General features: G+C 49.6%; 1 protein-coding gene across 2 annotated transcripts in view; it reads left to right on the top strand.

Annotated features, from left to right (window-relative positions):
- The window catches only part of Tubgcp3 (tubulin gamma complex component 3), a 54,129-nt gene extending 49,852 nt beyond the window's left edge, over nt 1-4,277 (top strand). For both annotated transcript variants that reach the window (XM_075986169.1, XM_075986170.1), the window contains 2 exons: nt 2,372-2,488; nt 3,223-4,277. In XM_075986169.1, the coding sequence (XP_075842284.1) occupies nt 2,372-2,488; nt 3,223-3,381 (276 nt within the window). In that variant the 3' untranslated portion in view covers nt 3,382-4,277. The remainder of the gene's footprint in view (nt 1-2,371; nt 2,489-3,222) is intronic.
- Nucleotides 4,278-13,550: the final 9,273 nt, after the last annotated feature.

Genomic DNA, 13,550 nt, shown 5'->3' with positions numbered 1-13,550 from the left:
GGACTGAAGGGCTTTTACTTCTTTTAGTTTTAAAAACTACATTTTACACATTGACACTCCTGGATTCTAGCATTAGCATACTTTCTTCCTGCTGCCTGTGACTCCCACACTTCTGTACACATCCGTGTTCCGTGAGATTCTCTATTACTTCCCTGAGGGTCTGTCCCACTAGGCGAGAGCATTCAGAATCACTCTGTCCTGAACTGTGAAGTGTTGGTGCGGATTAACTGGCTTAATTCCTGCTGCTCTCTGTGTAGTAGAACATGCATGTGAAGCTCCATATTTTTATTAGTTGATGGAAATGGAAAATATGTCACAGAATGTTTGAGATCATTCCAAGAATACAGAGTCTGTATTGGTCTAATAAAATTACTTTTGCAAAATAAAAGAAAAAATAATTAATCCCAAGTAAAATCTGATTAAAGATCTGTGTGGCAGATATGACCATTTGTGAACTCTGAGAGCTTCGTAGGTGAGAATGAGACTAGGCACTGATGGTCCCCCAGTGTGAGCATGGCAGGGAAGTAGGGCAGAGAAAGCAGGTTCTTTTGCAGAAGTGGTTGGCATCAAATCAAAGATAACCCTGAGGTGAATTATTGGAATGAGTGAGTTTGTCCAGCTGTCTAGAAAAAAATTAATCTGCAGCAGTCAGTTTTCTTTGTCTCAGTGGCAGTTGGGATGAACGTTGAAAATAAACAATGTGACGTGCACATTTCCATAAGGAATGCTATCGACAACTTGACTTTCTTGAACTCTTGGTGTCCTGCAAGGCTCCCAGAGCTAGTCCCCTATGCTGATGTTCCTCCAACTGTAACAAAGTATCCTGATGAAGCAGCCTAGGGGAGAGAGGGTTTGTTTCCGTTCACAATTCAGGCTGTATACAGTAGCAGACGTTTGAGGAGCTGTATCATGTCAAGTAGACAAAGCAGAAAGTTGTAATGACTAACTTCCTGCTTTGTCTACTTGACACATGAATACATTACTCTTAAGCCACACCCTTCTGTCTTAGTTAGAATTTCTATTGCTGTAATGAAGCATTGTGACCCAAAGTAAGTTGGAGAGGAAAGGGTTTATTTGGCTTACACTTCCACATTGGAGTCCATCACTGAAAGAAGTCAGGGCAGGAACTCAGGCAGGCAGGAACCTGGAGGCAGGAGCTGATGCAGAGGTCATGAAGGAGTGCTGCTTACTGACTTGCCTTCCATGGCTTGTTCAGCCTGCTTTCTTAGAGAATCCAGGACCAGCAGCCCAGGCGTGGCACCACCCACGATGGGCCAGGCCCTCCCCCTTCAGTTGCTAACTAAGAAAATGAACCACAGGTTTGATTACAGCACGATCTCATGGAGACATTTTCTCAGGGCCCCTTCTCTCAGATCACTATAGTTGTGTCAGGTTGACATAAGTTAGTCAGTAAACCTCTGTTCCTTGTCCCCAGTCTCATGCCACTCTCCTAACGTAAAACGCAGTCCCATTTTAAAGTCCAGTGCTGTAGTCCTGTGGATTCCTATAGATCAGAGACAGCTCACATACGTCCAACATATAATGGCGTAGAATAAACTTTTTTGTTTATTCAAAATGAAACAATCAAGGGCATGGCAAAGAATAATCAAACCCAAACCTCAAATCCAACAGTGCTAATACCAAATCCTGCTGCTCTGTCTGTGCCCAGCAGGATTTGTTTCTGTTCACTAAAGGGGAAGAAACCTGTTGAGAGTACAGTCGGCCCTGCTGGAAAAGCTACCACCCTGCCTAGCCACAGTTCCATTGCCAGGCAGTGTGAGGCACCTGAGGCCGATGAGACTCAGAAGGAGCAAGCCTGAGCTCTGAATATCAATGGGCAAACCACATAAAATGCAGATGAGAAGCCCTAGCAAAATAACAGTTTCTTAAGACCAGAGTGTCTGCCAGGAATGCAAAGGATGGAATTTACCATGTGCGCTGATGAAGAGAACTTGTAACTCCCACACAGGCTGGCTGGACATATGTGCAGTCCAGTCTACCGTTTCCTGGGGGAAGAGATGGGATATGGTCTCACTGTGACAACCCAGTCTGGCCTCAGCGTAACTATTCTCTTGCCTCAGGTGGGATTACAGGTGTGGACTACCATGCATGTGTGGCTGAAAATGACCTTTTAGTATGAGAGTAGATGGATGTGTCTCTAGGGAGACTGCGAGAGGAGTTCCCCCTGGAGTCAGGAGTTCCAGCACTCGGACTACTGTGTGAATGAGGGACCATGGACGGACACAGGGCCACCTCTCCCGTGGTGCACAGAGTGGGAGTGGGTCTTACAGTGTCGTGCTCAGCCTGCGGTGCTGTTGGTATCACATCAGGAGGCGTCCAGCAGTTGAACTGGCTGCTTCTAATTGTCCAGGGCCAGTGGGGAGTGACGGCGGCAGAGGAAGAGGAGGAGAACAGGAGGATCCGTGAATTCCAGGACTCCATACCAAAAATGTGTTCACAGCTGCGAATACTTACGCACTTCTACCAGGTGCGTATAAGTACAAACCACGGTGCCCTCTTCCATGGCTGCGCTTGCTTTCAGATGATGGAGATCTAGGTCATCCTTGTCATAGGACCAGCATTCAGGGTGGTGTGCCTCGGGAGCTGCTGGTCCCCCTGAAGATTCATCCTCTCTCGGCTCTCCTGGGGCAGCTGTCCAGCTCGGATGAGAGCCTTGACGGGAGATTGGCCCTGGGAACCTGTGACTTCCCATGCTCTTCAGAGTGACTCACTGAGTGTCGTTGCCTTGGAAGGTGTAGGCAGAGTGGGCTTGTTGAGAGATCTAAGCCATGACTACTCACAGGGACTTTGCTACATCAGCATCTGACAGACCTTGTGTCCTACAGGAAGGCTGCCTTTCACACTGGTGTGCAGCCCCAGTAGTGGTTTTGAGCTTGAATCCGTTCCCCTGTAGAGTGATGACCCAGCATGCATTTGTAAGCCAGTGAGAAGCGAGGGCCGACCTGTGGACCCTGAGCTCTATGCTCACCACAGAATAAGATGCCTTAGCATCTGTGACTCAGCTTATTCCTGGGGCGTGAATGCAGAGGGGATGTCAGGCGGCCAGGTGCTCTTGCACAGAATGAGTGCATTGCCTGTCTAACTGTGCCAAAAGTGGCTCCTGCTGGGAGCATTCCTGCTAGAGGCTTGTTGGTGCAGTGGCCCTGGGAGGGCCTACTGGACAAGGTGTTCCAACTGATTCTCCTCCGGTTTCCATCCTAGGGTGTTGTGCAGCAGTTTCTGGTGTTGCTGACTACCAGCTCTGATGAAAGTCTCCGGTTTCTCAGCTTCAGGTTGGACTTCAATGAACATTACAAAGCCAGAGAACCCAGGCTTCGGGTTTCTCTGGTCGGTAGGGGGCGACGCAGTTCCCACACGTGAGACTGTTTCAGGGTTATTAGACGCCCACTGGAGCCCAGACCCTCCAGGCAGCTGGAGCTGCAGGTGCCCCGGTCTGCACACAGGCCACAGCGTTTCAGCACTATGTCTGCTGGGAGAAGTCTTGTTACCCTCTGGACTTGAGTGTAATGTTGCCGAGTTCAGCAGGCTGCTCACCTACAACATAGTCTTCGTAGTTGAAAGACACTGTGATGTGTTGGAGCATCTTATTTCCACCACATAATTTATATTTGTCACTTTAAAAAACAACAAACTGTTTCTTGCCAAAACAAAACAGAAAACCTAGGACAGTGGTGTGTTCCTAAACTAAGAGTAACGTCTGCTATTTTTTAGCATCCTCTGTAGAGACAGTTTTGTTACCATGATCACACTAAGTTGGAACGTGTCTCTAAGAAAATGCACACATGTTTTACTTTGGTTTTAGTGTTTGACACACTAGCCTGCATAAGGACATGGATACCCAAGCGTCGCCTTTACACACTTGTTCTTACTTTCTCTTCCAAAGTTTACATTTTTATATTTAGTTCGCTATTTCAGATAACCTGTAAAGCAGTACAAAGGACAGGGCCATGTGGAGCAGGGCTGGCTCGGCTGGGCAGCGCCCAGCTGCAGGCCACCAGCTGAGCAGCGCGGGTGTCAGTCAAGCAAGGCGGAATCATTTTATTTTCAGATTGTGATAAGTGTCGGAAAGAAATCGACTTGGATATTGGAGGTTTCCCTTCTCCTTGACTATTTTTTCATTGTAAATATTTATATACTACTGACCAGATGATGAAGGGAACTGTTTTTTTGTAAAAATGTCCTATCCGGTCACATAATTATGCCTTTTTTATGTTGCATAAGTGAGAACCTAGAGAATTAAAAACCATTATCTTTCAGATGTCTTGTGTGTTTCTTGTGTAGTCTGGAAAAACTGTCCGCTTGCTGGGTTTGTGAGTTGGAGCTGCTGGAATTTGATTGATTGTGTTACAGGGCACAATTGGTTTAATTTGTGAAACTCATAGACCACTTGGAGTGCAGCTCTCGAGAGAGCAAGATAGTGTTGCTGTGCACTGGTCCCTTGCACCAGCGGACGGCACACCCTGCTCTGTTTAAAGTTCTGGGATACTGGGGAGACCTGGCATCACAGAAGTGAGTCCATGGCGATGGCCAGGAGTTCTCAGTACATAGCTTTAACTTAATTTTACCTAAAGCTGAGTGTAGTGGCGCCTGCCTGCAACCTCTGTCTGAATGGGTAGAGGCAGGAGGACCAGGAGTTCAAGGTCATCCTTTGCTACCCAGGGAGGGTGAAACCCCTTGGGATATACACCCCCCCCCCAAAAAAAAAGAGTCCATAAAATCAGAACTTTGAAGCAAGTTTCCCCTCCTATAAGACTTTGCAGCCATTCTGGTGTGTGGTATATTTCCAAGAGACATCTCTAGTGTCGTTTGTTTTGTTCTGGTCCCAGATGCTCCAGGGTTAGTCCTTGTAGAAGCCCAACAGCCAGCTCTAGTGGTTCTTTCCTCAGGGGCAATGGAATGGGGAGAGGCTGGCCGGCCTGGGCCTCGCCGTGCACGGCAGGCTTTCCCTAGAGCTGAGGACCACACTCTGTCGCCATACAGGAGGGGGGCGTGGGAGAGGCGTCCATTTCCTGTGGGACACAAACAGGACTTCCAGTGACCTCATGGTGGCATGACAGGGAGACAACTGTGCAGCAGGCACTTCATCTTAGCAAAAAGAGAGAGAAAACCTGCCAATCTTGTTTGTGGTGGCAGATGGCACTGTGAGTAAGCCGCCGGGCAGATATTCTGAAAACCACGGAAACACTGCACCCGCCTCTCCTGGGTAGATGCTACAAATGATGTTTTGACAGTGAACAAGGAGATAAACACCTCTCAAAAGACGTGCATCTGTGCGAAAACATTTTGAAGATGGGTTTTCAGAAATGTTACAAAATTTTATGATTTCGTCGGTAAGGGTGATGTGTGTTTCTGCTTTTTTTTGTCTCAAACAGTTAAGAAATTCGGAAATGTGGTTTTAAGACTCGTTCCAAATGTTCAAGGCAGTGAGTTTTGGTAGGTGCTCCCACTTGTCAAAATTCACAGTTGAGAACATTTACCCCAGAGCATGAGTATTTGCTGGTCCGACTGGAACAGAAGCCTGGCGGTTTGTTGTCCAGCTGGTGAGGCATGTCTCCAGCCTGCCTTCTGGCCTGCAGTCCTCCTAGGGAACTGCCTTTTTCAGGCATCGCAGTCACAGGAGCTGAGGTGGCACAGAGGCATCACTTCCCATCATGCAATGCAGTGTTAAGCCAAGCGCTTCAGAGGTAGGAAAGCCTCTCCAAGCTCAGCTCTGGCCTTACGACACATTTCCCTGTAAGGAAGAAAGGGTGGCCCCTAGTATGGTTTACAATCTCACCCTTGTCTGTGGAAGTTTGTTTCAATTCAGCAGCACCAGTAACATTCTGACAGTTCCCCTTAGAACTGGTCCCTGCTTCCCCATGCTCACACCTCAAGCCTGCTGCCTCCTTCCTGCCAGGGCCTCCCCAGAGCTGGGATTGTAGGTGAGTGCCAGCCCTAGCTTCACGTTTTTAAAATCAGTTTCAGGCGTGGGATCTTCAGAGGATGGTGTCCCGTGTCACACAGGAGCAGCATGACTTCGTGACTTCGGCTGTGTTACTTTGCCTGCCTAAAACACCTGATTGGTCTAATAAAGAGCTGAATGGCCAATAGCAAGGCAGGAGAAAGGATAGGTGGAGCTGGTAGGCAGAGAATAAGTAGGAGGAGAAATCTGGGAAGAAAGATCGAGGAGCAAGAGGAAGAGAAGGAGGAGAGAGGCCTCCAGGGATCAGCCATCCAGCTACACAGCAAGCCACGGAGTAAGAAATAAAGGTGTTTAGAATTGAGAATAATAAAAGCCCAGAGGCAAAAGGTAGACAGAATAATTTAAGAACAGCTGGCTAGAAATAAGCCAAGCTAAGGCCAAGCATTCATAAGTAAGGATGTCTCTGTATGTTTATTTGGGAGCAGGATAGTGGGCCCCTAAAGAGTTAAAAAAAACAAAAACAAAACCAGCTACAGATACCAGCACAACACAAAACAGACACACAGATCCATGGAATAGAATAGAGAACACAGACTTAGGACCACACAGCTGTAGCCACCTGAGTTTTGATAGAGGCTGAAACAATAAACATGGGAGAAAAGGGCACCTTCAGCACACCTGCTGGTAGAACTGGGCATGACAGTCAGTTCCAGCTGCAGTAAAGTGAAACCTGAACCCTAGCACTGCCAGAGGAAAAGGCAGAGAAGTCTTAAGATCTCAGCAAGGGCGCTTTCCGAGCCAGCTCCGCGAAGAGCCGGAGCTGCATGAAATTGAAAGGCTTCGGCACAGCACAGGAAGCAAGCGAGGAAGCAGCAGCTTCCAATAGATTTCTGCTAGCTATACGTCTGGCAGAGGTTTGACATCCAGAATACACCGAGAACTCAAACAGAACAAACGGCAGCCAAAACAACTCAATAAGAAATGGGCTAATGAAGAGTTCTCATAAGGAGAAATATAAACAGCCAGTAGATGTGGAAAGACGTTCAGCTCTATGCTAACAGTCATGATATAAAGTCATGAATAAAGTCAGAAGGACGTTGAGTTCTGTCTCACTGGTCTCAAGGACAGCTGCTCAGGAAGCAGCAAACGCTGATCTAGATGTGGATGAAGGGAACCATCAACTGTTAGCTCTACTGTGGGAATCAGTATAGAGCCTCTTCCAGATGCCAAAAGAGGACCCACTGTGCAGCCCAGATAGCCCCACCACAAGACCCAGATAGACCCACCGTGCGACCCAGGTAGGTCCACCACGTGACCCAGGTAGACCCACTGTGTGATCCAGGTAGGTCCACTGAGTGGCCCAGATAGGCTGCTCCTGGATGGTAATCCAGACTCCCAGTCCACACATCCCAGAGACACCTGCCCATCAGGGTCTAAAACTGCTCACAGTGCTAAGCAGTGGAACCGAGGGAGGTTTCACTCAATCAAGTTATATTGTTGGTAGGAAAATGGATGCAACAGGAGATTAATCACATTAAATAAATTAAGGCAGTCTCTGGACGAACATGTATGTGGGTTTTTTCTCTCTAGACTTAAAGATGTATAAAATCATGGACAGACACATGACATGAGAGAAGAAGACAGAGCATCTAGGGGAACAGAGACTAATGGAGAAGAAAGAGGACACAGGTCTATAAAAGGAAGTATGTTCAAAGCATCTGCATAAACGAATATAGCCTGTGTTGCCTATTACCACTATTTAGTTATTATAAGCCAAGCTCAGGTAGTAGGTTGGTGCCTACTGTTGCTATGGAGCCTCCGCCCTTGGGATGGAAGAGTTTGGCTGGCATCATGGGGTGTCCAGGTGGCAATGCCCCTGCTGAACTGCTACCGCTTGGGGCAGCCCCACTCCGCAGGTCATCTCACGCCCTCACTGCAGTGGCTCAAAGGGTCTCTTAAGGTAGTTTGCATGCACGTTTATTAATTTTCTGTGAAACAGAGAGTGGCCAGGCATCTCCAAGAGAACAAGGCTCCTGCCTTGCGAGTCTGTGGCATCCCAGAACTGCTTGGGATGCCAGGATGGGGCAGCCTGAGGCTGGTGCCCGGGGCCGAGGTGAAGGCACGCGCTCCCCTCGTGCCTGCAGCTCTGTAATAGGGCTGGACATGCACTCCTTCCATCTGTGGGGAGTCAGGCCCCTGGGTACCCTCTAATCAGGCCTGATCTACTTTTCCTGCTTAGAATCCAGTCCTAGGGGCGTCGGGGCTAAGGAATGGAGCTGTGGCCATTTATGGCTCTCTCTCAGTCAGCCCTCCTCACCTCAATGCCCCTGTGGGAATGAGCCTCATTCTTACCTCTGCCAATCCCAAAACCCCATGTTTACTTCAGGCAGAAGAGCTACCTGTTCAGTGCTATTAGAGCTTGTGTGAAACTTTAGACAGGGATGCTATGACCAGCGAAGACCTCACCCAGTCACTGTTTCCCCCTCCTTCTCCTGCCTGCTTCCTGCTCTGACTAAGTCTGGGTCTCTGCTGCTCCGGAGCAAGGCCCTTCTCTCTGGTGAATTCTAAACTGAAGTCACACAGCTGGCTAGTAAATCAAATTTGATAAATAAACAAGCCGTTCTTTCGAGTATTGTCCTTAGGTCTTATTTCTCTTGTCTCCCTTCATTAGAGGTTTTGATTGTCATCTCTGCAGCTCAACAGACAGTACAATCTGCCCTGTTAATTTTGTAATTGAGGTCTGTGCAAACACATCGCCACAGCCCCGGGGAATGTTTACCCTTCCTCAGCTGAGCACACAGTACAGTGTTCGTTGAATAAGATCCGACTGAAAAGGCACAAATCAAGCATTTAAAAATAGAACAAGGACTCGAAGCGCCGAGTGTCGATATCCCCATCCAGTATCTAGTGATGGCAAATGGAGGAGCTGGTTCCGTGGCTCCTGGGGTCTCGTCCCCACAGATACCGTCTGTTGAGCAGACAGCAGCACGCAGCATGGCTCAGCTGGGGAGACCATGTTTCAAACAGTTGCCCTTTTCTTTAACCCAAAGCTGACACTTGTTGCTATGGGTTCTTCTCGTGTCTCTGAGGAGTGGAAATCTTCACTCTGATCTGCGTGGTGGCCCAGTTGATGAATGAGACCCTGAAGAACCACGAGGCTCAGAGTAGACCCTCCTGGGAAGAACAGTGCTCAAACTTACTGGACCCTGAGGCGAACGACACAGTCCTTCCCTGCTCTTGGCCCCAGTCTGCAGAGGTCTGTGTGTACGCAGGGTTAGGGTAGGGTCCCCACAGCCTGGGTTGGCCTGTGGGACCTGGAAGCAGCAGCAAGCCTCCATGCTCCTCTGTTCCCTCACTGCAGCACCAGCCAAAGATGCATGCGTGCAACCTGACTGTCTTTAACACATCGGCAAGCATCTAAGTTGGAGAGTCGGGGCAGTATCCTTTAACTGTGACGGCACATTAGCAGGTCTCTGCTATGATTCACTGGCTCTTCACTCTTAAATTTTCATTTGCATGTTAAGATCCTTGGGGTCACAGACCGTTATCCGCTGACCTGAAGGCGGCAGGACTACCCAAACCTCAAATCCAAGTCCCCATCTGAGGGGGAGGAGAAATGCTCGACCTGAGCTGGGAGGGGCTCGAGCTGTGATGGAAGGCGTGGGAACTGTGCGGAGGGCCTGTGGTGAGCACGTCCGCGCAGGGACAAACAGGAAAAGCAGTAGGAATGGGGGCCCTGGGTGTGCAATGGGACTGTCCGGAATGAGGCATGCCCCCAAACCCTGGAGGAACGCCCACAATGGCTACTGGCCTCATAGCACCTGGAGTGAGCAGTGGACACAGTAATAAACACCAAGTGGACCAGGAACCCTCCAGCATGGCCACCCCGTCATCTGCCACTAAAAGATGCAGGGGCATCAGCTAGTGGGTTCAAGTGTCACCTAGAGCAAGGCCGCAGGGACAATGAGGAGAGCTGAGAGCAGGGTGGACGTGAGAAGTCATCTGTGGTACCCATTTTCCTTCAAGACCACGTTGGGCTCACTTCTCATCGTTTCAACTGGTGCTGTGTCCAGAGCTAAAGGGACAGAGGCAGGGAAACATCCCTGGTGACTCCTCCGAATGTGTGACCCCTTAGATGCATGTTATGAGCACAGGGCCTGTTGTCCTTTTCCCTCTCCTCCATGAAAGCCTCTCTTTGTGGCTGGGAAGGAGACGGTCTAAAACCAGGTTCATCCACATACCAGACGTGCCCCAGGTCCTTAAAAGTCTTTCCGGGTCGACAGTGCCCTGCCCTGCATTCCTTGACTTTGCTGCAGAAGCGGTGAGATGGGGGCTGGGGGGCCATGACACGGATCAAACAGGGCTTTCTTGATAGCTACTGGGGAGCAAAATTGTTGGAGGCCCCCTGATTCATGTCAGGGATGCAGAGCCTTTGGGGTGGGGGTGGGGATGTGGGAGAGGACCTAGTGGGCAGTGGCCCTCTAGTGGCCTCCCGTCGGCTAGGACCTCCCTGATTGGCCAGGTAGCTGCTGTTTTTGGAGGATCCATGGGGAGGCAGTGCAGGACAGTGGTTGTGGTTCTGGACCAGGGCAGCAAGGGGATCAGAAGCAGAATGCTGACCTGTGTCTCCCAGGTGATGGCAAAGGATGGTTCATCTGCCAGCATGGCTAGCTCTGAGCATCCACATTTTTCTGATCCCAGCTGGATGTCCCAGAGTTAACAATGCACTAGACAGAGAAGCCAAGGGAAAGACTGTCATCCTCGGGGAAGGGGACGTCCTCCTTTCTATGTCTGTAGCATAGATTCTTGTCTGAGTCTGCAGCCTGGGCGTTTGTGTCCCCCACGTCTGACCTGCTGGTCCCAGCAGTCATTGAGTCAGCTGGCCAATTTTCCTACCAGTTTTGACGATCATGTCTTTGAAGTTGTCACCTCTGTTTTCCAGTCTACATCAGTTCTCACAGCCACAGCTGTCACTTCCAGTTCTGAGGAAAGACAGACTTCGCTCCAAGGTCACCATGGTGGTCAGGCGTGCAGGTTACACTGTGGGGGAGCTGGGGCTGCCTCGAGGGCCCCTGCCAGCCGTGCCCTGCCTGTCCACCTGCCTGAGGCCCGTGTTTGCTCACAGGGTGTGTGATACAGGACTGCAGAGCCACCCTTTGTAATGCTCCATTGCCAGTGACTGTAATCGAGCTGAGTGTCACGTGGGGACTTCAACTAGAAAACATTTCTCAGCCACTTTGAACGGGATGGCTTTTTAACCCGTCTCACTGGCCTGACACTTCCAGCCTTGGACACGTGGATGAAAATTTGTTCCATAGGGAAACAGTGCAGCTACTTCTGCTGTCAGGAAGTTCTAAGGACGGGAGACACAACTGCAAAACATCTGGTATGGTGGACATGGTGCGTGTCCTGGGAGAGCCGTGGGATCCTCCGGGGTACAGCAGTTGCCTGGAGATGGTAGGCAGAGCTCCCATGCCAAAGGGCAGCAGGCTTATTCTGGAACTAAACACGAGTAGCCATGGACCAGAAGCCCCCAAGCACCATGTTCTAACATGATAATTGTTTTGTGAAAGTTTTACAGAAACAGAACCACGGGGACTGCAGAGATGGTGCTGAGGTTAAGATGAGCACTGCTCTTGCAGAGAACCCAGGTTCCGTTCCCACCACCCCATCAGGTGACTCACATCTGTCTGTAACTTCAGCTCCTGGGGACTCAGTGCCCTTCTTCTGGCCTCTGTGCGCACTACATTCACATGAATGAACCCACAGATGGAGCAACATATGCATGTATGAATGTTTTCAATATTAAAATTAAGCGTGCTGGCAAGTGATATGTCAGTTTGACACAAGCTAAACCTATCTGAGAGGAGGGAACCTCAATTGAAAATAACCTCTGTGAGATGGGGCTGTAGGCAAGCCTGTAGGATGGGGCTGTAGGCAAGACGGTAAGATGGGGCTGTAGGTAAACCTGTAGCCTGTAGGATGGGGCTGTAGGCAAGACTATAGGGTGGGGCTGTAGGCAAACCTGTAGCCTGTAGGATAGGGCTGTAGGCAAGCCTGTAGGATGGGGCTGTAGGCAAGCCTATAGGATGGGGCTGTAGGCAAACCTGTAGGATGGGGCTGTAGGCAAGCCTGTAGGATGGGGCTGTAGGTGAGAATGTAGGGTGGGGCTGTAGGCAAACCTGTAGGATGGGGCTGTAGGCAAACCTGTAGGATAGGGCTGTAGGCGAGACTGTAGGGTGGGGCTGTAGGCAAACCTGTAGGATGGGACTGTAGGGCATTTTCTTAATGCTCCACAGAGGAGGGCCCAGGGCATTGAAGGTGGGTAGGACCATCCCTGGGCTGATTGTCCTGGGTTCTATAAGAAAGGCTGAGAAAGCCATAAAGAGCAAGCCAGTAAGCAGCACCCCTCCATGGCCTCTGCATCAGTTTCTGCCTCCAGGTTCCTGCCCTGTTTGCGTTCTTGCCTTGGCTTCCCTCAAAGGACTGTGGCTGAATATGTAAGCCAAATAAATCCTTTCCTCCCCAACTTGCTTTCGAGCATGGTGTTTCATCATAGCAATAATATCCCTACCAGGACAGAAATTGGTACCAGGAAGGTGGGATGTTGCTGTGACAAACCTGACCATGTTGTTTGTGGGAGGACAGTGGAATGACTTTGGAACTTGGACTAGCAAAGCCACTGGGTACTGAGAACTCAGTGATCTGTCCTGTAGGAGCTTGGAAGAAGGGAATGTTCAGGGCAGTGCAGATGGAGGCCTGGCTTGTGAATTTTCAGAGGGAAGCAAAGACTACCAGGCCTTCTGTGTGAAGAATCTGTGGTGTCAGGTCAGCTGGGGCTGACGAATCAGCCATGATTAATAAGAGTCCAGAGCCACTGAAATAAAACCTTTGTGTTACTTGGACAATGGATGCTGGTCAGCTGGAGCTGAGAAATTAGCGGTGATTAAGAAGAGACCAGCATTGTTGGTGAAGTCTCCTGGGAAGTGTTTCCTGAGAGTCGGCACCCAGAAGCCATGCTCCAGAGGCAGCTTGGGCTGTACCTCTTGCTGGAAGCTGAACGAGGTACTGGTTTTGAAGGCATGAAGGATTTGGGGAGAGCAGCTGAGGCTTGGCCTTGTGAGAAGCTACAAGGCTATTGGTGAAGATGCAGGTGGAGTGGCAGTTGAAGCCCCAGGATTCTAGGGGTCATGGAGAAAAACTGAGCCTTTGTACCATGAAGAGAGCCCAGGAGAGGCCATTGGTGAAACCGCAGCCGGGTTTCAGCAGATAATACCAGCATTTTGGAGACACCAGTACGATGAGATGACCACCAAGAACAGCAGCAGTCGTGGAGTGGAGCCAGCCTGAGCCTAGAAGACAAGCTGTGTGCTGCAGAGGGAGAAGTGACCCAAGTCCTTTGGAGGAGTCCAGAAGATCGTGAGTGGACACTGAGTTATTTACACTGTTGGAGTTTGGGTTTTCTTTCTTCAGTTTGTGACTGCTCCCTGGTTCTTCTCTCTCGAAGTAGGAAAGTAATTTAGTTTTAATTTTACAGGAGCCCACAGGTGAGAGCTTTCAAACTTTTAAAAAGAGATTTGGGAGTTTTACGGAGACTTTTGATTTTAAAAGAGACTAGCTATTTTTA

Source organism: Microtus pennsylvanicus, chromosome 9, assembly GCF_037038515.1.
Source record: "Microtus pennsylvanicus isolate mMicPen1 chromosome 9, mMicPen1.hap1, whole genome shotgun sequence".
In the NCBI taxonomy this organism is placed as follows: Eukaryota; Metazoa; Chordata; class Mammalia; order Rodentia; family Cricetidae; genus Microtus; species Microtus pennsylvanicus.
The sequence above is the reverse complement of the archived record's forward strand: the minus strand, read 5'-3'. Positions and strand labels throughout refer to the sequence as shown.